The sequence below is a fragment of the Vespula vulgaris genome, chromosome 3 (assembly GCF_905475345.1).
Source record: "Vespula vulgaris chromosome 3, iyVesVulg1.1, whole genome shotgun sequence".
Lineage (NCBI taxonomy): Eukaryota > Metazoa > Arthropoda > Insecta > Hymenoptera > Vespidae > Vespula > Vespula vulgaris.
Window position 1 is genome coordinate 4,384,074 of NC_066588.1, and position 26,522 is coordinate 4,410,595.

At 29.9% G+C, this 26,522-nt stretch overlaps 2 protein-coding genes and 1 long non-coding RNA gene across 12 annotated transcripts in view; 2 read left to right on the forward strand and 1 right to left on the reverse strand.

The window, feature by feature from the left end:
* LOC127062772 (RING-type E3 ubiquitin-protein ligase PPIL2) lies at positions 1-3,075 on the forward strand. Of its 3 annotated transcripts, none has more exons than XM_050991491.1 (10): positions 1-366; positions 449-815; positions 917-1,082; positions 1,169-1,317; positions 1,388-1,511; positions 1,584-1,732; positions 1,801-1,952; positions 2,018-2,353; positions 2,431-2,541; positions 2,928-3,075. In XM_050991491.1, exons 1-9 carry the CDS (start codon positions 335-337, stop codon positions 2,519-2,521), a joined length of 1,566 nt encoding a protein of 521 aa, XP_050847448.1. In that variant the 5' UTR covers positions 1-334; the 3' UTR covers positions 2,522-2,541; positions 2,928-3,075. The 3 variants fall into 3 exon arrangements, with proteins under 3 accessions (XP_050847448.1, XP_050847450.1, XP_050847447.1); XM_050991493.1 differs by having other exon boundaries at positions 2,932-3,044; XM_050991490.1 differs by lacking the exon at positions 2,928-3,075 and having other exon boundaries at positions 2,431-2,636.
* LOC127062771 (leupaxin) overlaps positions 2,994-26,522 on the forward strand; it is a 25,154-nt gene continuing 1,625 nt past the window's right edge. Inside the window, exons 1-9 of one of the 8 annotated variants that reach the window (XM_050991486.1) lie at positions 10,722-10,877; positions 12,059-12,351; positions 15,416-15,576; positions 21,989-22,169; positions 22,665-22,797; positions 22,911-23,115; positions 24,058-24,378; positions 24,470-24,643; positions 24,796-25,026. In XM_050991486.1, coding sequence (XP_050847443.1) covers positions 12,273-12,351; positions 15,416-15,576; positions 21,989-22,169; positions 22,665-22,797; positions 22,911-23,115; positions 24,058-24,378; positions 24,470-24,643; positions 24,796-25,026 — 1,485 coding nt within the window. In that variant the 5' untranslated portion in view covers positions 10,722-10,877; positions 12,059-12,272. Of the gene's footprint in view, positions 3,143-6,371; positions 6,796-8,531; positions 8,877-10,721; positions 10,878-12,058; positions 12,352-13,761; positions 13,802-13,859; positions 13,876-14,325; positions 15,018-15,415; positions 15,577-21,988; positions 22,170-22,664; positions 22,798-22,910; positions 23,116-24,057; positions 24,379-24,469; positions 24,644-24,795; positions 25,027-25,227; positions 25,914-26,522 lie in introns of those variants that run through there. The other 7 variants (XM_050991483.1, XM_050991484.1, XM_050991489.1 and 4 more) reach the window with 7 other exon arrangements.
* Positions 4,532-6,037, reverse strand: LOC127062774 (uncharacterized). The gene is made up of 2 exons (XR_007781196.1): positions 5,544-6,037; positions 4,532-5,269 (listed from the first exon to the last, which is right to left on the reverse strand). It is a non-coding gene; the product is annotated as an uncharacterized LOC127062774 (long non-coding RNA).

The window sequence follows — 26,522 nt, forward strand, 5'->3', positions numbered from 1 at the left end:
TCCGATCTAATGCGTTGCTAAAATATTTCAAAGTTCTAATAGTTAAGAAAATATTCATTGTTGTTTAAGGATATATTGTATAACGTTTATGGTTTTTCGAACAACTTTTATTTATAGAAATTGTATTGTTTGTATTTATGAAACAAATTTAAATATATGTGTTATATTTTCGATGTCTTTTATATCATATGAAGATCATGTGTTATTCAGGCGCTGACATATATTGTAAATAAGGTTGCAAAAGATTAGGCTTAGATAAAGACGAAAACTATTATCGAATCAGTTTGATAGATCTGTCAATTTTCTACAATAGTTATTATTAATATTCGTCAAGATGGGGAAACGACAGCATCAGAAAGATAAAATGTAAATATTTTCTATATTTTAGTTTACATAGGTTAGGGCATTCAGAAAAAAGTTTTTTCTTGAATATATATTTTACTTGTAGGTACTTAACATACACGGAATGGACAACATTATATGGTGGGAAAAGATCTGGTCCTCTAGAATCTAGCGAAGATACCACATTTCGACGTTTACCATATGATCATTGTTGTTTGAGTTTAAAACCACTCGAACATCCTTATTGTGATGCGCAAGGGCATATCTTTGAATTGGAACCACTTTTGGAATACGTAAAAAGATTTAAACATAATCCTGTAACAGGAAAATCTTTAGATCCTAAAACGTTAATAAAACTGAACTTCTATAAAAATGCACAAGGACAATATCATTGTCCAATTCTTTTTAAACCATTTACAAAACATTCGCATATTGTTGCTATTAAAACAACAGGAAACGTAATGTCATATGAGGTGAATATTATATTTATTAAATTGATTAAAATTATTATTATTATTGTTATTGTTATAGATGTATTAATAATAGATTGTGTTAATAAATAATATATTTTTAGGCAGTAGACCAATTAAACATAAAGACTCGCAACTGGAAGGATTTAGTAAACGATGAGCCTTTTATAAGAAAAGATATAATTACTATTCAAGATCCAAATGATGTAACAAAGTTTAATTTATCAACATTTCATCATATTAAAAATAATATAAGAGTTGAAGATGAAGGTGATTGGTTTTATTATGAGAATTATTTTCTATATATCTTTCTTATTATGTGTTCTATGAATTATAACTTTTGAACATATTTTTAGAGGCTATAAAAGAAAGAGCCGATCCAACTGCAAAACTTAAAACAGTATCTATGGAGACAAAAGAAATATTGGCAGAATTAAAAAGAGATTATAAAGAACCAGAAATTAAAGAAGAAAGTACTAAACCGCAAGCTGATAAGTTCAATGCTGTATGTATAATATTTCAATTAGTAACAAACATTTTTTTTCGCTAATTTATAATAACACTTGCTCATGCAGGCTCATTATTCGACTGGTGCTGTAGCTGCAGGATTTACTTCTACGGTAATGCCAAGAGAAACAACTCATCAAGCTGCAGTAATTGCAGAAGACTTAGTTCGATATGAAAGGGTTAAAAAGAAAGGTTAATTATTATATTTATATAAGTACTTTTATTGTAAATAAAAATAAACTTAGTTGCATTGAATTTTTATAGGATACATAAGATTACTCACAAACTTTGGTGCTTTGAACTTGGAACTTCATTGTGATCTTGTACCAAAAACATGTGAGAATTTTGTAAAACATTGTCAAAATGGTTATTATAATGGTACAAAATTTCACAGGTCTATACGAAACTTTATGGTAATATTGAAATTAAATATTATATTAGATTTTAATAGTATCCATATAAAGACATTATAATTCTTTAGATTCAAGGAGGAGATCCAACGAATACTGGTAATGGTGGAACATCTATTTGGGGTAAAGCTTTTGAAGATGAATTTAAACCAAATTTAATTCATCAAGGAAGAGGTATTCTTTCAATGGCTAATTCAGGACCAAATACAAATGGATCTCAATTGCAAGTATTTTAAAGAGTGGAAGATGATATTTTATATAATATTGAATTACGTTATCACTTTCCAGTTTTATCACATTTCGATCATGTCGACATCTTGATCGAAAACACACCGTTTTTGGAAAAATTGTTGGAGGTTTAGAAACGTTAAATACCATAGAAAAAATCGAAGTAGACAATAAAGATAGACCGATCGAAGATATTATAATACAAGGAGTATTAGTCTTCGTAGATCCTTTTCAAGAAGCCGAGGAACAATTAATTGCCGAAAGAGCAGCAGAAGCAGAAAAATTAGCACAGGAAGCGAGTAAAAATAAAAATCCAGATAAAAAGGAAGGAAATGATGTTCTAAAAATTTATCGTCCAGGCGTAGGCAAATATTTAAAGATAAACAATGAAGACAAGTGAGTAAGATATTTTTTTCACAAAATATTTATACGACTGCGTTAAATAAATAAATAAATTCGCGTTCCTTTTATAGAGCAGACAAAGATGAAGCATTAACCATAGAGCCAGCTGTTAAGAAGAAAAAGGTCTTAACGAATTCTTTTGGAAATTTTTCTTCTTGGTAGAAATATAATAATATTTAAAAGTAAGATAATATTAATATAAAATTAATAATAACATTGAAAGCCCATAAAAGTGCTAAAGAATATTTTTTATTAATAAATGAATCTACAAATTGTTCTTATCATATTCGTTTGATCCTACGTTACATTAAATACAGATGCACAAATTCTATGTTAAACTTAATACACATATGTATATGTGTGTGCATGTATATATATATATATATATATATATATATATATATATATATATACACATATATAAACACATGTAATATCTAGCTATAAACATATATATGTATTTTAGATAAAATACAAAAATTTACGTAGTATCGTTCGAAGCTTATTTATTTTATGATCGTACATTAAAGAGATTTAAAAATGGAAAAAAAAATTGTTTTGATTCGAGGTAGTAAGGTCAGTGTCGATGGAGAAATCTGGATTACAAGGACTCCAGTCCTCCATGTTTGAAGTTCGAATGCGCACGGTCGAAGAGGACAGTCGCGCGTCGTACCGTAGTTTGCGGTATTTCGGACGATCTCACGATTTTTGTGTGTGCATTCCAAGATATTTTGTGTATTGGATAATCGAATAATCTAAATCACCGTACCATGGATGATTTGGGTAAGTAAATATTAAACTCTATAACATACGGCCTATACGGTCTAACCTCAAATTTTTAGACAACGACTCGAGCCTGTCAAAAGTGATCAACGATTTTATTTGTTTTATTATTCATTTAAAGTTAAATCTTATAATTTCTTTTTATGTTATACGTAATTTGATGTATATATTTATTTCATCAAATATTCTTTGAAAATGGATGTTACAACGTAACGTCTTGTATCTAATTATTCTCATATAAGAATGAAAATTGACAGTATCGACGTTTCAATAAACGTTTGACAAATATATTTTAAATTTAAAATAATATAATAATTAATTATAATTAATTTATTACGAATGTAAAATACGTACTTAATTTGATATAACATTAAATCACAATAATTATTGCATATAACACGATTTATATTATTTTTCATTCGTAATTGTTATAGTTTTCTTTTTATTATATATTTTTTTATTATTATTTATTTGTAAATATGTTTCTTAATCTGTATTTAATGTATAATCGTAGAATTCGAAGAAATTAAAATTGTGATTTGAAACTTTTTGTGAGTGTACTTCAAATTATCTTAATGATAATTGTTATTGTTACTTATCGGTTACATTGAAACATTCAAGGACGTTGTATAAGCCTGAAAATTTTCCTTTTGTCGAAACACTTGCTGTGTAAGTAAACGCCAAACTGTGAAAACATTCATTTACATATATCTATATATATGTGTGTATGTGTACACATACATGTATATATACAAAAGATTCTCGTTTACACGTCGATGAACTGTATTGTAAAAATGATTCAAATGACATCTGATGATGGCGCCACGAATAAATAACGACGTTTGACAAAAATTATTAGTTTTTTAAAAACGAGCCGATCTAAGAAAACAAAAGTACATTCGAATTATTTTACTTTCTATATATCTATCGATATTAATTTGTATATATCACTATATATGTATAAATATTTCTATCATGTGTGTTAATAAGATAAGACGTTAACAAATTATACAATGAAGATTTTTACGTCGAATATCAAGAACGAAACTGGAGAGAGAGAGAGAGAGAGAGAGAGAGAGAGAGAGAGAGAGAGAGAGAGAGAGAGAGAGAGAGAGAGAGAGAAAGTGAGAGAGAGGGAGAGGGAGACAAACCATTCATTAATTAAATACAACGTAAGCAACATGTCATTGCTTTCGAACGGCGACTGCCATGTTGCTTTTTAATCAATCTCGCGAGATGTCACTGTTAACGTATTTGTTGAAAATGTATAGACACACACAAACATACACACACACATATTTCTAATCAACAACGTAATCACGAATATTAAAAAACGTAGAATTTAAACTTAACGTAATAAAAAAAAGAAGAAATTAATTATAAGACGGATCGAAAAATTGTTGATTTTTATTTACCTTCAATTTTTTTTTCTTTTTTTTTTAAGTTTGATTAGAATGATTCCAATTAGTATCCCCACTATTAGTCTTGTCTTCGGTATGAAACAATGAAGGAGTAAGTGTTTTGTTGAACGCAGTAGTCAAGCGCCAACGATCGTACGTATTTTTAGTGAGTTTCTCGTCGTCCCGAACTTCCTCGTGTTTCACGTTGCTGTTGATAGGTAGAAAGGTCCCTGTATATATAAACATACACATACACATATATACATATACATATATAGGGTCGAGCTCCTGAAATATACTTAACTTTCGTTCGAACTTCCCCCTTTTCTTGACTCCCCTTCACCCCGTTCTGACTACTCCAATGTTGCTACACCGTCTTTGCATCCACCCCACCAAGATCGTCGCGACCGAGTGCCAGTTCTCTTACGCATATACTTCCTGAATTCCTCCTCGGGATGATCACTCGGGATATCTCGGGATATGCGTTCTGTGTGAATCCTTTAGTGCGTGTTCTTATTTGGAGTGGAGCCATTAACTATCGTCGATAAATCTTTTTTTTTTCTTCTCTTCTTTTTTTTTGCGTTAATTCAAACGAAATCTTTTCATCAGTTCGAATTGGTTCATTATTTCGTATGAAATTATAATTTTGTTTCAAATTTTATTAAATAACACTTTTTTATTAATCTTTACAATCGTTAATTATCATCGGAAGAAATAACTTTTTTTTCTTGATTGAGAGAAAGAAAAGGATTTATAAATTATGTTGTATTAATTTTTATTTTGTGACAAAATTGTTCGTGTTCTCTTTTTTTTTTTTTCCTTCTTTTCCCAAAATTCTTAACCAATACTAATTTCGTAGGTTTATTATCTTATAGATGGAATAATTTTTTTCTTAATACATATAAGATATATCTCGATTATTTTTTGTAACTTTTTATTTCGTACGAAATTATTAAAAGAATAAATAAAAGTATTAGAAATGACGATAATTATTGACTCACCGTATGTTATGTGCCACATTCCTCATCGTTCTTCGATAATATTCCTCGTTTTGATATTATCCTTAATTTAATTATAAATACAGTGTTGTTTCGAATTGGAATTTGATCAACATTTGAAACTTTTGTTAGCAGTGCAGAAAAGTGTATGACGTTTGAATCGAAAAGGTGCAAGAGAAAACTAGATAAGCGTGTATTTCAAGAGAACACGTATAGTTGTATCAAGATATACATACGTACGTGGGATGATCGAGTTATTATCGCAGCGAACTGTTGATCCACGATAAACTAGCCATCGCTTTCGCGTATCGCAATTTTTAATAATCTTTCTGTCACTCCTATATCCATGATACTTTATCTCAAATTTATTGATTTTTAAACTATACCTATAAATATACATTGAACAAGTCACTATTATTTTTAGTTGAAACATTTTGTTACAGAAAAGATATCGATATTGTCCTCATTAAATAATTTTCTATAGAAACAAATTTATTGATTTTTATAATTTAACGTTTTTAAACGAAAGAGAAAGAAAAGTATATTAACATTATACATTAAATTATTTTTTATAGACAAAAAAAAATATTATTGATTTTTAATCCAACATATTTTTATAAAAATATATTGAACTTCGTTACAATACAAAAAATGTTTCATATATTTATACAACATCTATTTATTTTAAAAAATATAAATATACATTGAATATTATTGACGACTCGATAATATTATTATTAGTTTAACACATGTTTAAAAAGAAAATATATCAGAATCATCTCATTGATCTTTCTTTTTTCAATATAGGAAAAAAAAAAAGAAAAATTAATTGTTTATAAATATATTAGAAATGCATATACACATATGTATGTATGTATATTTAATTTGTTTCGATGCCATTCTGCAACAAGTGGTCGCAGTGGCGCGTGGTTAAAAGATTGGTCCCTTCCATCCCTCTGATTCGTCAGCCAATCAGTGATTCGCATAACAGTACCACGTGACTTGAGTAGCGCGTGTCGCGTTTATTCCACGCGTGTCAGTGCGTGCGTATGTATACACATGGAGGTGCGCGTGCTCCGTCATTTCTTCGAATAAAATAAGTCGTTCGTAATATTTTGTGCGCGTAAAAAAAAAATATATATATATAAGGAAAAAAAGAAAATGGCTATGGATCGAACAATGTACGGAAAGGTGCAACCAGGCGCCACTTATCAGCCGTTTAGGATCACCGTGAAGAAAGGCTCGCCTCCTGGCTGTAAGTGTCAATTTCGTTCTTTTCATCATCGATTTTTTAATCTCTTTAAAAAGGAAAGAAATAAACAAACAAAAATGTCGGAACTCAGGGTTTCTTGTTACCACCGTAGAAAGTTTTCTATTTTTGTTTCGTACTTGTAATTACATCGAGGACGGTGCGAAATACTATTACGTGTTGCATAACCCTTACGGAGTTTACGCTCGCGGCGTATTTTACATGTAACAAATACTACCCGCACGACCTCCTTACATAAAAAGCGTTTGATACCGGTATGCGAGTGACAATATTCATGTTGTTAATGCGATAGTCTATTGAATCATTTATATAAATAGCTTACAAGTAAATTATTTTTTTTTCACCTCTCTTTCTTTCTCCTATTTTTCCTTTTTTTTTCTCTTCTAATTAACATTTTCATGAGAACGTTGCACTAGTTAAACAAGATACTATTCATCATGTTCGGTGATTGAACGATCGTTATCGCTTGCGTAATCCTTTACCATCAATTCACGCCAATTATTTTATCGGTGCTTTTAAACGCCCACGCTGAGCGAACAGGAAACAAGCTTTTTCCTTTTACATGCGATAAAATATCTTTTTACTTTCCTTGCGCGAATCTAGAATAGATCAGATCAAGTGATACATAAGAAATGAGATGAATTTGTGAAGCATTGAACTTGTTGCTTTAAATAATCAGGAAAATCGCTTTACGTCAAAGATTTCTCTTGTTTTTTTTTATCTTTGAATTAATAGAAAGAAACTTCGTGAATGTATGTCAAAATATTTGTAAAAAAAAGAAGAAAAAAAAATAAGAAAAACATTCACCTTGATAATGTCTTTTTGGGAAGAAGGTTATGTAGTAAAGAAAGGTCGAGTACATTTATATACAGCATCACACTCGTTCTTCTTTCGAGTACCCTTCACCCACAGAGAGTATTACCTTGACACTAAACATACCGGTATACTTATCGAACTCATTATCCAGTACCACCCCTTTTTTGGTATGACTGTAAATACCGTCAGCAATAGTTTCATCGATCGTGTGAGCATCGTGTATCACTTTCGAAAATAATCTACCATCTCATCTTTCCATTTTTTTTTCGAATCCGTAAATAGATCGATTGGATCGAAGAAACAGATTTACGTAATATTCTTTTTCTTTTTCTAATGTTCTCCATCGTAATTCAGTATTGAAAGACGAATATGATCTGTTTTATCGATCATCGATAATAAAAATTTATATGTGGTATTATACGGTGGAGAATGATTGTATCTCTTTTTTTATCGACGATCGGTACTTATCAAAAGTTTGTTACGTAAAAGTAATTCAATGTAATTATGCAAAGAGAATGCTGAAATAATTCGAAGAACGAATTTGTAAATTAATTAAATTCGATCGAACGAAGTTTTCTGTGCATGTTATTAACGAAAGATTTCTGTCTTATCGACGGTCGATATTTATATGATATTATGCAAAAATTAATTTAAATTAATTATTGCGAATAAAACATTGAAATAATTAAAAAAATAAAAAAATAATGCATTTTTTATGAATTCGATATTATATATGAATTATGAACCCGCCCGAAAATAACTTTCCGGAAGGGTTCATTGGGAGGGGGAAGAAAAGAAAGAAAAAGAAAAAGAACAAATTGAATTAGAACGTTAGGCGTAGTGAAAGGTACACGAGACTCTTTGTAAGAATTGAAACTTCGTTCGTTAGGACAGTATGCGTCGTAACAAGTTACAAAACAGCCCAACTTAAATGCTTGAGAAAAATCGAGAGTTGAAAATTCGAAAAATATGAGAATCGCGAGATGTTCGAAACGAAGTGTGTTCGTAAGATGTCAAACGTATTTCTTATTTACGAAATTCCGGATTACGCAAGGAAGAATTTGATTGTGACGTCATACCTTTTTACGTACTAACGTGAAACCGCATAAGGAGAAATTCTTTTCTTTGGAAATGGATTGGTCAGCGTCCGGATGCGATCAACAACGTTTCTCCTTATAAAGAATTCGAATGTTGTGCCGCTACTACGTTGATACGATAACGCGAAATGAATTCATTCACCGTGACTAAAGGTGAGGTTTAAAATTAGACTTGTTCGAATATTCATTAGTCATTAGTTATTTATTACTTTGCATCAAAATTAATTATGCTCTCTGTCTCTCTCTTTCCCTCTCCTCTCTCTCTTTTTTCTTTTCTCTCTCTTTTTCATTAGAAAGTAAATCAAATTTTATCTTCGGTACGTAGGATCCAAAATGGTCGATCTTAACGACCTTTTGTTCGTCCAATACGTACTCTTGATATTTGATGATGTTAAAGAAGAATAATAATAATTATAAGAAGAAGAAGAAGAAACAAAGTGTATGTATTCTTTTCTTCTTTCAAGCGTTAGGTTCCGTAACTATCGAGCAAACATACAGTAGCAGTAAATTCCTACTTGACCTCGAGGAAAACCGTACAACGCACAGTTACGTACTAATCTCTTCGTGTGTATTTTACTTTGCCATTCCAAGAACGAAGAAATCGAACGAATATAGAAAAATATTTTTTTTTTTTTTTAGAATATATACAAAGTATCCTCTTGTTCACAGAATGATCACATAAAAATTTTAATAAAATTTCTCTTGCCTCATTTCCATTAAGTAGGAATTCATTTCTATTCGATTTATTATTACGATAATAACTAATCGCTGATTTGAAAGTTTTGCATTGATCAAGGCAATCCCTTCTGTTTCCATTGAAACGTATCTAATTCTGTCTTTCTAATGAGATTGCTTTTTTCATTCACGTTCAGTTTTTATCAATCAGCGTAATCGTATCGAGTCACGCGAACTTTTTTTTTTGTTTTGTTTTTCTCTCCATAAAGAAACAACTCTCGTATAATATAATATCGACGTATAGCTTTCTTTCCATCGCTATCAATATCTTCGAGTATCTATGAAGATAATTTTTCTTATATCATTAATCTATAAAAAAAAAAGAAATAAATTCAATGGTATTCTAATCGAATCTTTGATATAACTTTATACCCGCATATCATAGGATATGACTCAAAGAAGTTACTGTGTATTTATTCAAGGACTTTTCTTTTCCTTTTCTTTTCCTTTTTTTTTCAATATCCTCGAATTATGAACGTTTCATTATCTTTCTTTCTCTTTTTTTTTATTTCAAGGTAAAATCAACATCAATATTCCTCTTTCTCTTTGATCAGACTTGAAGAGTCCAGGACCATATCTAGCTCGTTGATAAAACGATACTACTTCCTACGCGTCGTTTACTAACTCGTAGGTTGCTTCCTAGTGTAATTAACGTTTCAGAATAATATTAAGGAAATAGAGAAAAAAATATTAGATAAAACAAGAAAATAGATCGTTACAAGGCTGTTTTAGAAACTAGCGTTCGTTTTCGATCGTTGTGTGCCAAATGTTGAGGATAATGAATAATAGTGTAGAAAGATATATACATACATACATACATACATACATACATACATACATACATACATACATACATACATACATACATACATACATACATACATACATACATACATACATACATACATACATACATACATACATACATACATACATACATACATACATACATATATACATATATATGCGTATGAATATAGAGAAGAGGAGGAAGAGGAAGCAAAAGGTGGTTTATTTTTGTAAAGTCTGTCGTTTTGGATCTAGGTGAAAATGTTCTGTCTATAGCTAAGTAGATACATATACAATTTGAAGTTAAAATCGAGAGGATAGTGAGGAGTAGGAGGAAAAGAAGTTAGAGTAGGAAGACAAGGTAGAGTAGGAAAAGAAGGAGAAGGATGTAAAACGATTCTCACGTAACAACTGATGATATTTTGTAGGTGTAGCTTTTTGAGATTAACACGTGCATTGTAGAGTCAGTTCTGTCTGGTCCTACCAGACGATCGGGCCTTTTCGTCGATGCACATTCTTTACTCCTACGTTGTGTTGTGTTTCTTTTTTTCTCTCTCTCTCTCTCTTTCTCTTTTTTTCTGTTCCTCCTTTCTCTTTCTTTCGTCACGTGATATCGTCGATCTATCGTTGGTAGGTTTGACCTTGATCACCATCGTATGAGACTTTCGTAGAATTTTATACTCGCGTACGTCGTGGAATATTTTTTCTTTCTTTCATTTTTAATTATTATTTTCTATATTATTCGTAGGAAACTCATGTAAACCCAATAAAGTTGACAAGAGTGACAGTGATACGTTCTAGTTGATAGCAACAGAATTTATTGATTTTTGATCTTTCTTTTTTTTTTGCTTTTTCGTTGTTGTTGTTTCTTTTTTCTTTCGTTTTTCTTCATTATACGAAATTTATTATTCTATTTCGTCGCACGTTTTATTTTATTTTTCTATACAATATTTCGAAAATGTGGATGAGGGTGCATAACATAATTGAGTGCAGTGCTAGTAATATATAATATAGTTGATAGGTACACAAGGTTTGTTTTTTTTTTATCATCATTATTATTATTTTTTATTTTTATTTTTATTCTTAGCCATACAAAATTTATTATTATATTTTGTTGATTTCTGCGTACACGCGGATTTTCAACGCACTGTAAATAAGTTTCCACTTGGCGACGTACCAAAAGTAAAATAGATCTTATTGTTAGCACAAAAGGTTAAATTTTATGTTCTGTTTATTTGTCTCTCTTTCTCTTTCCGATATAAAGATACTGACCATAGTAAACATGATCTTGAGAAAGATATGATAACAACAAAGAGAACTAAGAAAGGTAAAAAAGACGTTGCAGCTTTTTATCGCAACTTTGCTTATCGTTGTCTACGTCGGTAAGGTAGATCTCTTCGATGCAAATTTCACTTCACGTGCGATTCCGTTCCGTTCTGTTCCGTTCCGTTCTGTTCCGTTCCATTCGTAAACGTTTGTTAACGTCGAGAAAAGATTTACGACGTACCACAAATAGATCCTAAATTTATAACAGATCAGATAAAAGAAAAGAAGACCGAGTTAGAAGAGAAATCTTTTTTCTGATGTCATACGTGCCCATATACTTTTACGTTTACAAAGAAAAAAAAGTGAAAAGAACGTTCTCGAAATTTTCATGTAAAAAATTTGTTTCTTTTCTACCTTTAAATTCGTCCACTCGCTTCTACTCTTACGTTAGTCAGATTTAATATCGTTACGAACGAATAATCTATCTCTCTAGCCCCGTTCTAATTCAAGGTTTATTTTTGTCTTACATATAATCGTTTTACTAGCCAATCACGTGGCACCCTTTTCATCCAGAGTCTATGTAATTATACATAGATCGACGACTCTCTGATAAAATTCGAGGATTGACATCTCTTTGACATTTCGCGGTACTTTCGAAAAGATAATTTTATTGAGGTTTTGTATGTGTGTGGTTGTGTGAAAGAGAGAAAAAGAGAAAAAGAGAAAGAGAGAAGAATAAACGATAAAAACGTGATAAATATGACGGACGTTATGAGACCCATGTCGCCTATTCGTTTGGCGACTATCCAACGACATGCACGATGGGAACAATACGTTAGTAAGTATCATTCTTATCGCGAGAAAAACATGATCTTTTTTTGTTGTTTCTGAATGATTCGATGTTTCATCGAATAAAAATATATCTCGACGCATGTGTAATACGTGATTAATGTTCATTGGCGTGTTTCTTTCATTTACTCGTATTTTTTTTATACCTATTCTTTTTTTCTATCTCATCTCTCTCTCTCTCTCTCTCTCTCTCTCTCTCTCTCCTTGTTTCTTTATCCATCTTTTTCTCAGTCATTTTATATATAATTAACGTGTATATGTGGTTTCTTCATTTATTCGCATTTCTTTATCTCTGTCTCTCTTTTCCTTCTCTCTCTCTCTCTCTCTCTCTCTCTCTCTCTCTTTCTGTCTTTCTCTTTGCTATGTTTTTTTTCTACTTCGTCATCTATACGAGATCACGCACACATTCACACAAATAATATCGACGCCCGGATTCGTTAGACGGTATGAATCAGATGTATAAAATAGGACTCCTGAAGTTGAACGGGCTTCTGGCCAATATTTAGGTCTCATTCACATGTACATACATATATAAGCGTTTACCATTTCCGTATACTTTACAATACATAATACCAAAAAACGTTCCTTTATAAATTCTCATAAAAGTCTTATTTTCCTTTCTTCTTCTTTTTTTTTTTAAATACGATCTAAAAACAGGATTAAAAAATCCAGTTTTAAAGGAAGGATGCATGCACAATTTTTTTCGTTTATTTTAGGATCTTCTATCATCATAAACTCAAATTATTTTTTTTTCTTCTTTATAGGAACGTCTATGTTAAAAAAAAAAAAAAAGAGAAAATGAAAAGGAAAAGAATGGTATGTTTAATATATGTTCCCATCAATTGAAAATTTTCGAGTTTATTTTATTATCATAACCTTAAATTCTATAACTTTGTATATAAGAGCGTCATATGTGAGCTAGAGAAAAATTCTTTTCAATTCTCTTTTCATTTTTTTTTGTTTTTGATTTGAAGGTTTGAAAGATAGAATTAAAAAAAAAATAATAATAATTGAAGAAGAGTTCTCAAAGGATATTTTCCTTAGAACGATCTCCCAGCACATTGTCGACTTGTGTTCTGTCTTTCTTCTTCGTATCAAGAGTTAGCTGACACTCAATTGCATGTTACTTGAAAAGAGAGAGAGAGAGAGAGAGAGAGAGACAGAAAGATAGACAGAAAGATAGACAGAAAGATGAATAGAGAAAAAATAAAAGAGAAAGAGAAGTCTAGGAACTCTTCTCCTTAACACGAAAGCAGTATCATCGTGTTTCTACCTCTTGCTCCCTCCATTTTCTCTTCTTCCCCCTCTCTAACCCCTCTACCCCTTCTCAACCATCTAGACCCGGTCTCCTCTCTCTTACAGCTTCGCCTTTACTGAGAACTTTATTGACAATCAGTATCGTCTCGCCGATCGGACGTACGTGCACGGATGTCTTTTTCGTACGCACTGTGACACACGTGATACATTTAGAATTTTTTTTTTTTTTTAATTTTTGAATTAAAGATTTTATTCGGTAGACAATCTTTTTCGCTTTTTATTTTTTTTCTCTTTTTGGCAAACTTGGTAAAAGCGAATGTATGCGTTAGTGAGATAGACACGATTTATTATTATTATTATTATTATTATTATTATTATTATTATTATTATTATTATTATTATTATTATTATTATTATTATTGTTATTGTTATTGTTATTGTTATCATTATCATTATTATTATTGTTGTTGTTGTTAGGTCATATATATATATATATATAAAACAATTTCTTTGAGATTAGTTTTTCGAAAAGAATTTTCGAATTGAAAACATTCAAAGTTAGCTTTTTGAAGATTTTTAGACGAATAGTTATAACATTTTTTCAAGGTTAACTTTTTTAAAAAAGATTTTTAGACGAATAACTATAACATTTTTTTTGAAGGTTAGTTTTTCAAAAAAAGATTTTCAGACGGATAGTTGTAATATTTTTTCAAGGTTACTTTTTCAAAAACAATTTTTGACGTCAAGATTTTTTTCTCGGGATTAGCCTCACGAAAAAGAAAAATTTTTTGATGGATAATTATAACGATGATATTTGAGGTTAGCTTTTTGAAAAAGATTTGCAACGAGCGATCTGAGAAATAATTAAAATTCTTCGAACAACACGTGAATAAATTCGAAGAATGAATGTTTTTTTTTTCTCAAGAATATTCGTCGAGGATACGTCATACAATAGCGAAGATCATTAACCTTTCGCATCTGGATGATATCATCAAGACGAACTTATACATTTTTTTCTAACTTCGTTTCAGTTTTATTACTGGACGAAACAGACGATTTTTCAGTTTTTAATTTTATTATTCTTTCTTTCTTTTTTTTCGTTTCTTTCTTTCACGTGGATCTCACATACGCGTTCGCTTTGAACAGTGACGAATAGGTGAAAATATTTCTCGAACGTTGATAAATTACATTCGCAAAAGAAAAAACAATTTTCTTTTTAAGGAAAAAATATCGGAGTGACAGAGTGAAGAAAAAACAAGTTTGTTTTATTTGAACGTCGACTCGTTTTATTTATTATGGAGGAACAAGACACCAGTGCATTTCAATCTTACACAGAGAATAATAACATCTACGAGACTTATCAAGTCGACAAGGCTGATAATAATCTTTTCAATCTTGGTAAATCTATCTCTCTTTTTCTCTCGGTACATAACATGCACATATCAACTGTACACACACGAATGCACACATAAAACTATATGATATTTGATTTATACGAGATACTGGCGATAGCGTGAAACAAAGATGGCGTTACGAAGGATTAAATTGTCAAGCTGGTTCATTTTTATATATATATATGTATATATATATATAAGTTTGTCCGACTTGTGTGTTGCGTATCTATGACGTCATCATCAAATTCGTTCAATTAACACATTCTGATAAGCGTTACGAAAATATTACAAAATTCTTTTATGAACTTTTCCCCTCGAACGTTATCATTTACACTTTATATATTACGAAATAACTTTTGTTCGAAATTCTTGAAACAGTTCGTCCCTTTTTTTATTTTTCAGATGCCCTATTGGCGGATTTACAAAACACTGTATCGTCCGAAGGCAATCACGTTAGTAGCAACGCTACACCAGGTTACGGTTCGTTAAATGGTGCAAGAACGCATAACACGAATGCATACAGATCTTACGAAAGTAGAACTTCTCCATTACCGTCACAATCGGTAAGTCTATTACTTAACATGTATCAATTTGATGTTGAAAATTAATGATTTGTTATGAATTTTGTTTGAGACGTCCGTGATGTTTTTTATTGATTTTAACATTATAAAAAATCCATCAATGTGATGTTAAATTAGTGATTTATAAACAAAAGTGCTCGAAGAGTTTATTAATTTTTTATAAACAATAGAATTAATTTTAAATCAAGTAAAAAAAAAAAAAAAGATTGAATATGTAATAACTTTAAAAATAAGATATACGATGATATGTGATATGTGCGATATTATCGACCGAGAAAGAAGTCTAGAATGATTTTTTTTGTATCGACAGCGTCATATTCCTATAATTATTCATTAAAACGATGTGTTTCTCCTTGATCGTTTTACCATCCTATCGAATATTTAATGAGTCGTAAAAGAAGAGGAACACCCACATATGTCATCGATTATTTTAGACACGGCTGTATCTGTTATGCACCTAAACGTGATACCAGTTTTGTTCGCGATAGCGAAAAGTTTGCTGAAGGCACGTAAAAAATCGCGTTACTCGAGATGTTTACGTAAAAGATTTGTAATGTACATATTAGCAGGAATGGAAACATGATGACGACGTTTGAGATTTTCTTTCCTCTCTTTTTTGAATCTCTTTGTTGATGGTATTTTATTATACTGGTTTTGTGAAAACTTACATAAAAGAAAATAATTATTAAATGATATCACCTATTGAAATTAATCTGTTTATTACATCTATAAGGTTTTATTGACTATTACGAATGATTGGAGTTGTGGTTATACGTTTGAATTTATTTCATATTTATTTCTGAAATATTTTAATGATTATCTTATCGACCGAGTTCGCAGATAACCAACGAAAATTTTTATGAAAATAAATGAAAAAAGTGGAAGATAAAATTCACGCGCCACTACGTTATACCAACTCCATCATTTTTGTGATATATAGTTGCAACATTATCCGGATAGATGGCATCGTCAAGTTAATGTAGGAATCTATATACCGATTATCCTATTACAAATAATAAAAAAGGAAAGTTTGATTCTATTGATATACGCACTATTGATATTTTTCATCGCTTATTTATTTTTTTTTTCCATTAAAATATAGTTTTACTTAGTATATTTTGATCAATTCAAAAATTATTTTCATACTATTGGAGAAACAATTAAACATGCTTTTTTTTCCCTTCCGATGAAAATTCAACGTACGAGTTTTCAATTTTTTGTCACATATTATTTTTTATAAAATGTTTTTTTTTTATAATTTATTGTTTAATTGAACAATTATTTTCATATTTAAGAAACTACGATTAGACTTTTCTCTCAATCAACATTAGTCATATGGGAAATCGATTAATAAAAAGAATATCTACATTATCGGCGATTGATCGATTTGTTAATCGGACGTCAAATTTTTCCGAAAGATGTCGATAGTGGTAGCATGCGTGGTTTTGTTAGTAGAATCGTCGTCAAATTTAAAGTCTGATGTTGACCTTCCCTTGATATTCCATAATATCCCGAAATAGAGTGATCCCGTTCGGTGGTCGCTCGTCGTCATTACTTCGACGACGGAAGCGACTGCCTGTACGAAGCAGAAGAATCCGTAAATAAACTTTGCCCGTCGATATATTGCGATGGAGTGCCAAATTCGATTTAACCGAGTATATTCGTTTCGTGTTTTACAAAGAGAATATTCATATTTGGTTCTTGTATCATAATTAACATAAATTACTAAACATTTTAAAACGATAAAACTTGAACCGATTAAAAAATTATTTATTTTATTTATTTCTTGTTTATATGTAATAAATTGCACTAACATATTTACAATTAATGTAATTATTATTATTATTATTATTATTATTATAATTATTTATGTGTCAATTCGTTCGTACTAATTACATTATAATTGTGATATAAATTACATCAAGTAATTATATTAAAAATCTATCATTTACACAAAAATTAATTTCGATAAATTCGAAGCTCGGTTTTTTTTTTTTTTTATTTAATCAATTAAATTATGTTTTTCTTTCCAATTTCTATGGGGAAAAAAATATTGACTTAATGAGGAAGGTCTATTGGAGATATTGTATTCGATCATATTTTATTATGAATTTAACATAATTACTTTTTTAGTTGTTGTTTTATCTTCTTTTTTACAAGAAATGCATCGAAAATTTGTAATTCGATAACGACAGATAATAACAATCGATAAAGATAGTCGAAACATGATGTCTGGACAACTTGGAAAGTTAAGAGAACTCTTTCAAGCGTGTGTGGCGTAAGAAGTATCTAAAGTTAGAAGCAATATGGTGTCTAAAATCGACTCTCATCGTCACTAAATCCTCGACTTTGATGGAGGTTGTTTTTCCTTTTTTTCATCTTTTTCTTTTTTTATCTTAAAGACAAATATTCAAGAGGAAATAAGTCTCGTCTTTGATGCGATCAAAACTTAAGATAATATTCGTCAAACGGATTACTTGTTTCATTTATTCTTAGTTCATTATGCAACATTATCATACATGGTTTAATTAATCGGTCTAATATCTAACATCTTTCGTTATTAGATCGAATCGAACAATAAAAATACATTCACTTTTATTATTTTATATTATTATTATTGCGTTTTGATATATTCATTTTTATTATTATTTTTTTTTGTTCTTTCCCGTGGATAACACAAACGTTGAACTCAAGAAAACACGAGAATAAGAAATAAACTATAGTTTCCGTACTTACATATGAACGAAGTACGAGGACTATTATCGATCGTTTTTGCAAGCACACCTGTCTCTTTTCCCGTCAATTTTATTGATTCTTCTAGTTGCAGAACAGACTGAATTATTTATATCTTTTGCGTTTCGCTTTCTACGCGCAAATTTTTTTACCTGGTTCGACTGATTTGATATAGTTGCAATTTGTTATTTTGACTTTTTATTATAAGTGTATACTGTATACACAGATGGACGTTTCTGTAAATAAACATATAGACATTGTTAACTTTAGTATGTGTATATATATATATATATATATATATATATATATATATATACACGATACAAGAAATAATACAATTGTTTATTTTAATTTTCTATTATAAATCTGCGTGCGCATATACAAAAATAAATATACAGATATTTTTTATGTTAGTGTTCTTATACTTTGTATATTAAAAAAAGAAAAAATAATAATAATAATAAAAATAAGTTAGACGATTTGCATCATAAGAATTGCACTCAAATATTAATAGATACAATAGAAATCGACTATGTAAAAGAAAAGATGTGGGTGGTTGTATAAGTATAGGTGGACGTATTTATTTGTAGCATGTTTAAGGCCGATAATAATAACTCATTTTTTTAATAAATCGTCATTCTGGACGTCAGATATTTTATTTAAATTAAAAGAAAAAAAAAGAAGAAAAAAGATAAATAAAAAAAAAGATAAAAAGACAAAAGATCTCGATCTTTTGTCAAAAGATACGACGAATTATATGTTTTTTTGTATCGTGTGCAACGCCAAATATTTGTCTTAGATATTCAAGGAGATGTTTCTACGTAAATTACATATATACTTTCGATGTGTTGACACATTTCTCGTTTATGTAAACAGAATATGATCATTGCAACAATTCGTATAAACAATAAAAGTTATATTGAAGATAAGATTCACAAAATTGAGATTTTTATCTCGATTTATTATTACTTATTGATTTTCTTTGGATCTCTCTTTCTTTCTTTCTTTTTTTATCTCTTTATTTATTTATTTATTTATTTGTTTATTTATTTATTTATTCATTTATTTATTTTATTAATTATGAAATTAGATTATTATTAACTGATTGACTTTTCAATAATAATTTATTTCTAATAAATTTGTGAAATGAGGTTGTTATTTTTTATTGTTTTTGGATTACATATACATAATTTATTTTAAAAGAAATCATTATAAATTATTTTCGACAAATAACTATTTTAATTACACAAACATTGTAATTATATAAGAATTATTCACTTAATAAAACTTTTTATTATTTGTTACGTATATATACATACATATACGTATTTATATTTTATTTTTTTATTTACTCATTTTTTTATTATTTTTGATGCAGATTTATGATCTCTACTTACTTTATTTTAAAAAGTAACAAGAAAATACACTGCGATACCATTTCAAATAAAATTGTGAAGAGAAAAGAGTATTTGCAAATTAATCAATTTTTCGATTATTTCTTCGATAGATTAAATCGATTAGACTTTTAATCGATTACATTACTATTTTATATTCCTTTTTGATTTACAAATTGTCTTAATATCGATGTTCAAAGTTTCTCTTATATGCTTCTTATTTTTCTCTCTCTTTTTTTTTTTTGTAATATGTTAGTCATTTTATTCTTATTCACGAAAGAAATCTAATTTATTGTTAGACCATTGAAGTTATTTATAAACTCGTGTAACATAGTGAATTTCACGATCGTAATATTCATCGATATTTATTTATTCTTTTCACACGATAAAAGTCGGTCGAATACAATCGGGAGTTTGATTTCGAACAAGGATGCGAATTAAATCGATTTCGAATTCGTTGAAATTTTGATTTTTGTTGTTTTACTAATCGATTCTCCTTCTTTTCTTTTTCTCTCTCCCTCTCTTTCTCTCTCTCTTTCTTTCTTTCTCTTATTTTCGTTTTTGATATTTTCCTGAAACGTTACGATTTAGTGTGATAATCCGATACGTCTTGCTGACATGTTTCTACTCGTTCGCTACGGATATTTTTGGATTGGTAACTTTGCAGGCAACCTAGTTTCGAAGGATATGCCGTTTCTAATGTTTTATTACAAAAAGGAGGAATTTTCTATGGTCGAATGAATATCATAAAAAAAAAAAAAAAAAAAAAAAAATGAAAAATTTTTCTCCCTCGAGATGATTTACATAATGTGTTACATACTCATTTCATAGAATATTTATATTTATTTGTTAATATTGTTAATGAATTTTTTATTTATTTATTTACTTATTTTTTTTTTTTTGATGGAGCAGAATAGAAATTATATAAGAATAGTTTGTAAGAGTTTATATGTTTATATTAAAAAAAAATCAGTCATTGGTAATAATTTTTCAAACGTTTAATTTCATTATCATCGTCGCCATTCTATTCTTATTATTTTTATTAGCTTGTAAACGGCCAAACACGAAGCGTCGTAATATTCGCGGGCGTACAATAAATTATTATATAAATACTGGAATTATTTTGATCCTCGGTGGAGAGAGATGCGTTAACACGATAATTTTGTATCAAACGAGACCTTCACGGGATGAACTTATTGGCAAGCGTCTGGATTGGATTGAATTGGAAATATACATACGTACGCCTTGTTCCGCGCTCGTTTCTTCGTGCTAATTGATAATGTATGTATTTACAAAGGTACTTTAGTATAGCCGATAATGACATCATGTTTTGAAAATAATGTGCGTACCTAAGGATTTTGGCAGGGTGATAAAAGCGGGAAAAGAAGCCAAAAATCATGCGCGTTCATATTTATAATACAGATACATGTATATATGTGTTTACATTTCATATTATGTACATACATTAAAAATATCCTATGTGATCTTTTGTTCTTTTATTTTAATTAATTTGAAAACACGTTTATTTGCCTTTTAACTTTCGACGACGTCCTGTAACTTTCTTTTTTTTTTACACTTTATTCTATTTTATCGAAAGAAAAATGAATCGTTACTTTAAATTAAATATTTTCTTTTTTATTTATTTATTTTTTATTTTCTGATAGTTTTTTAAATATTATTTACACTTACTGTTATTGTTATGTATGTTCATAATTGCTATAATTATACTAGTATGATATATTAGTTATATTATAATTATAATATTTAATATGATTTTATACTATGGTATATAATTATATTATTTTTAGAATATCTTATATTATAACTGGTATACAACTTTTTATATACCGACAAATTAAATTCTAAAGAGTTAGTGAAACATCGTTAAACTCGTTTTTGCTTCATCTCTCTATGCGTGTGCATGTAGCGTGTGGATTTGTCTATTTCTTGTGAAACTTTCGTTATGTGTCGAACCTATTGTTCGAAAAACAAATCGATTTGTCTGGTATTAACAATCTCACTTTGATTTATCGTCAATGAATCACTATTCCACACCTGACGAAAATTCGTCACGGAAAGTTTGTAATGTTTTACACATATAAATATATTTATATCTTCTCGTGTGTGGTATATGTTTAAAAACACACACACGTATGAACGTATACTTCTGTTGTCTAAGTATTTTTGAAAGATGGAGAAAAAGTTACTTTGAAAATTCATCGAGATATTATTTTTCGGTTTTTACGTTCGACTTACAAATATTACAGCCGACTTATCAAAATCGTGAGGCCATCGAGGAGACCATAACAAAATCTTCGAGTACAACTTATACACAAAATCCTAGCACTGGTGGAAAAATGCCATCGTTGAACAACAATCTTTCTGAATTGGACACGTTGCTTCAAGATTTGAGCAATGCACGTTACAATTCGCATTATCATGAAAGAGGTTAGTATCGAATCTTATTACTTGTCTAAAATAAAGTAAACTTATCGAGAAGAGTTTATGAAACAAATAATTAATTTTTTTTTTTTCTCGAAATATCTTACAATTATATTTTATTTATTTTGTTTTTAAATAATTTTTAAAACGATATACTGAATAATATGCAGCAATTATATCTATTCTTTTATGTCAATATCTATTTTTAGTATATATAATGTTTAAAAAATGTCTCTTAATTATATCTCATTTATCAAGATATTATTGTTTAATAATATTAATATATTGAATATATATTTTTCAAATATATTTTTTATATCTCATATTACATAGTTTTTATATTAAATATATATATAAATTATAAACAAAACTAAAATTATACTAATTATATTAAAATATATTAAATAACTTTGTTTCTTAACTCTCTACATTATCTATATTGAATTTGTTGGAAGTAAGAACCTTCGAACTAAAGTCGATAAAAGATATCCGTCTTTGTAGATAGTCACGTATCAACGGGGGGTGTAAATGGGGGTACGACTAGTCCGATGCTTCGTTCACCAAGTAGTATGTCAGCCCCTCGCCCCACCGTCGATGCTTTGCTCGAAGAACTTAACACAGCGGTGCCTAATGGGTAAGCATAAATTTTCATAAAAAAGGAAAAAAAAAATCAAAGATGGTTATTGCTAAAAAAAAAATTATTGAAATCCCAAAAAATAACAACAACAAAAATTATATCATCGTTAGGGATTATCCTAGCGATGGTAGAGTGAAGGTCACCATACAGGAAACCTCAACAGAGATTCAACCGGTCTACGATGGTTACCCTTCGAGTCAGCATGGTTCCTTGAATCGATCAGAGATTCAACAACGTAGTTATGCCAACGGTCATACTGCCAGTAACGCAACGAAAGAGCTCGACGATTTGATGGCCTCCCTTTCCGAGTTCAAGGTATAACTTATTTGACTCTTAAAATAAAGAGAGACAAGAAGGGGGATAGGAGTGAGGGTAGGAGTGGGGATAGGGGTAACCAGAAGGTGAGGATCAAACTGATGACGAAGAGAAGTGAAGATCAATTGTCAAGGATCTATGTGTTCATGATCGATAATGTCAAAAAAAAAAAAAAAGGAAAAGAAAAAAATTCCTAATTGATTATTATTTTCTTTTTTGGTAAGACTGACATGTAATATGTGGGCTATTCACACTCTCTCAATTCACTGCAGAATCAGAAAACAGTGATGTTCAAACTACTCCTGCCCATTCTTGGCTCCGCGAGTTACCAAAATAACTTTCATTCCACCATCCACCGGAGCAGTAGAATTACCTACCCGGTTACGCTCTTCCTCTTCTCTTCCCCTCTCTTTTGGCGTCTCCTTTTCTCCACTTCTCTTGATTTTCACTGTGTCTACGTGGCGTGGAGGGAAAATATATAGGAGGGGTGGGTGAAGAAGAAGAAGAAGAAGAAGGGGGTGGGGAGAGGTGTCTAGTGATCCACGAAGCCGCCGAAAGCTTTCGGCCAGTCTGCAAGCTCGCCTGTAACACTCGACATCTCCCACAGTGAGGATCTAAACAACGCTTCCTCTTTTTTTTTTTTTCTTTTTTTCTCTCCTTAGTTTCCATATAAGATACCTTGAAAACCCTACCTTGACATTTTCTCATAGATTATATCCGACTTACACGTTTCAAAGCTTTAAGATTTTGATGAGAATGAAAGAATAAAAAAGAAAAAAGAAAGAAAGAAAAAACAGGAGATTGGATCGTTCCATTTCATTGTCCATTTTTATTTTAGTTTCGATTTTTATTTATTTATTTATTTATTTATTATTATTTTTTTTTATTTCTAGACGAACGAATAAAACTACAAGATCTTTCATAGTCCCGTTTATTTTCCAGATCAATAGCAGCTCTCATCAACATCAAACGGTGACCGATTCTCCATACGCTAAGCCCAATAAAGCGACTAAAAGTTCGCAAAGCCCATTGCCACCGGCTGAGGGTACACAAACGAGAATACACATTACAGAAACTCAAACGACACATCATTATCAGCAACAACAGCACGGGGAAAGTCATACCGCACAAGCCGCAACACAAATCAAACAGAATCAGTTGGATTCTATGCTAGGAAATCTTCAGGCAGATATGAGCCGTCAAGGTGTGAACACTACGCAAAAGGGATGCTGCAGTGCCTGCGAGAAACCTATCGTAGGCCAGGTGAATGACGACCAATCGATCTTCTTGATCATCACTCCATATTTTTTTTTGTTCCATTATGTTTTATATTATTCATTATCTTTTTATTTAGGTTATCACGGCTTTGGGTAAGACCTGGCACCCTGAACACTTCACATGTACTCATTGCAATCAAGAATTGGGTACACGTAACTTTTTTGAAAGAGAAGGACATCCTTATTGTGAACCTGATTACCATAATCTTTTCTCACCGCGTTGTGCTTATTGCAATGGTCCAATTCTCGACGTAAGATACTAAAGATCTTCATTGATAAGTTGATATATATATATATATATATATATATATATATATATATATATATATGTATGTATGTATCTTATGTATCATGATGGTGATGTCTTCTAGGAATTATCAGACATGATAAAACTTTTTTGTAGAAATGTGTTACCGCCTTGGAGAAGACTTGGCACACGGAACACTTCTTCTGTGCTCAATGTGGCAAACAATTTGGTGAGGAAGGTTTTCACGAACGAGATGGAAAGCCATATTGTCGGGAAGATTTCTTCGACATGTTCGCACCTAAATGCGGTGGTTGCAATCGAGCAATCATAGAAAATTATATTTCTGCATTGAACAGTCAATGGCATCCGGATTGTTTCGTCTGCAGAGTACGTTTAATTTGTTAATAATAATAATTAATTCATTAATTGATTAAATAATTAATAATGATAATGATATGTTGATTTTAACAGGAAATCAAATCGCAACGTTACCTATTTGGATTCGATTGATTTTTTCTTTCTTTCTTTTTTTTTTTTTTAATGTTTTCATATGTCATCCTTGTGTGTTTTAAATGTTAACAATTACAGGATTGCAAGAAACCGGTTTCTGGTAAATCGTTCTACGCTATGGAAGGAAAACCAGTGTGTCCAAAATGTGTTGGCGTGGATGAGGAAGAAGAAGAAGAGGAAGAGACGGCCTAGAAAAAAAAGAACAAAGAAAAGAAAAATGATTTTTGCGATGTTCACAGTCGTTGATTATTACTATTCTATTTTCTTATAGAAAATGTCTATTATTCCCTCCCCTTAACCCTACCTGAAAACAACCCCCTTTACTACAGATGTTATTCATTTATCTCGTTGGCTTGAGAAATGCAAAGCCGACATTTTTTTTCTTCTATTTCTTTTTTTTTCTCAAACAGGTGTTATATCGAACGACGAGCAGAATATTTTTTTCATTACACAAAAACACACATGTACACGGACAAGCGCGATGCGGTCGTTATTATTAGATATTCTTTTTAAAAATTTAATAGGGTTTTTTTCGTATTGACATTTTTTTTCTCTTTTTTCTTACTTGTTTTTTCTTTTTTTTGATAGTAATTATTTTTTATTCGAGCTCGATCGAAATAGTTAAAAGATCGTTTTATGTAATGTTACATGTTAAAGATGTTATTAAATATGTATGAGGCTAATGAAAGAGAAAAAGAATGTAATAAATTATTATTAAAAAAAATATATATATGAGAAAAAAAATAAAAAAAAAAAAAACAAAACACACACATATAGAACACACTAGGGTGACATTGAATCGCGTGCGACAAAATCGTACGCGTGTTCGTTGAAAGCCCGTGTGATACGAACACGGCCGTGTTGCACTCATGCCGTCTAATTTTAGAAATGTGTCTAAGCATACGATTGCTCTATGATATATTTTTTCTTTTTTTTTATGTATTTTATTGTTTTATATATATATATGTGTGTGTATATATATATATATAACATATATATATATATGTATATGTGTGTGTATATACGTATATAGACGCTCTGGTAGTAGTTGATTTTTGTCAATTTTTCGACAAATTTTATTTATATGGTATGATTCATATTCTACAAATAAATTATTATTATTACCGTCACACATATGATCGATCAGTATATATATAATTAATATACATAGAGATTACATAAAATGAGAGTTTTATTTTTTTTCTTATAGATTTGTTTACATTTGTGTACATTTGTACGCATATTCGTGTACATTTGTGTTTTTGATTTTTTTTTTCTTTAGAAAATGTATATTATAGAATTTTGATACATTGTTATTCGAATTTTAATTATTATTTAATATGAAATTAAAAAGTTGTTCTTTTTAACAATTT

Bases quoted from the DNA above. Each gene is read 5' to 3' on its own strand.
- LOC127062772 (XM_050991491.1), top strand. From the start codon at position 335: ATGGGGAAACGACAGCATCAGAAAGATAAAAT. The intron at 816-916 runs GTGAATATTATA...ATATATTTTTAG, and splicing joins GAAACGTAATGTCATATGAG to GCAGTAGACCAATTAAACAT. The intron at 2,354-2,430 runs GTGAGTAAGATA...TTCCTTTTATAG, and splicing joins AAGATAAACAATGAAGACAA to AGCAGACAAAGATGAAGCAT.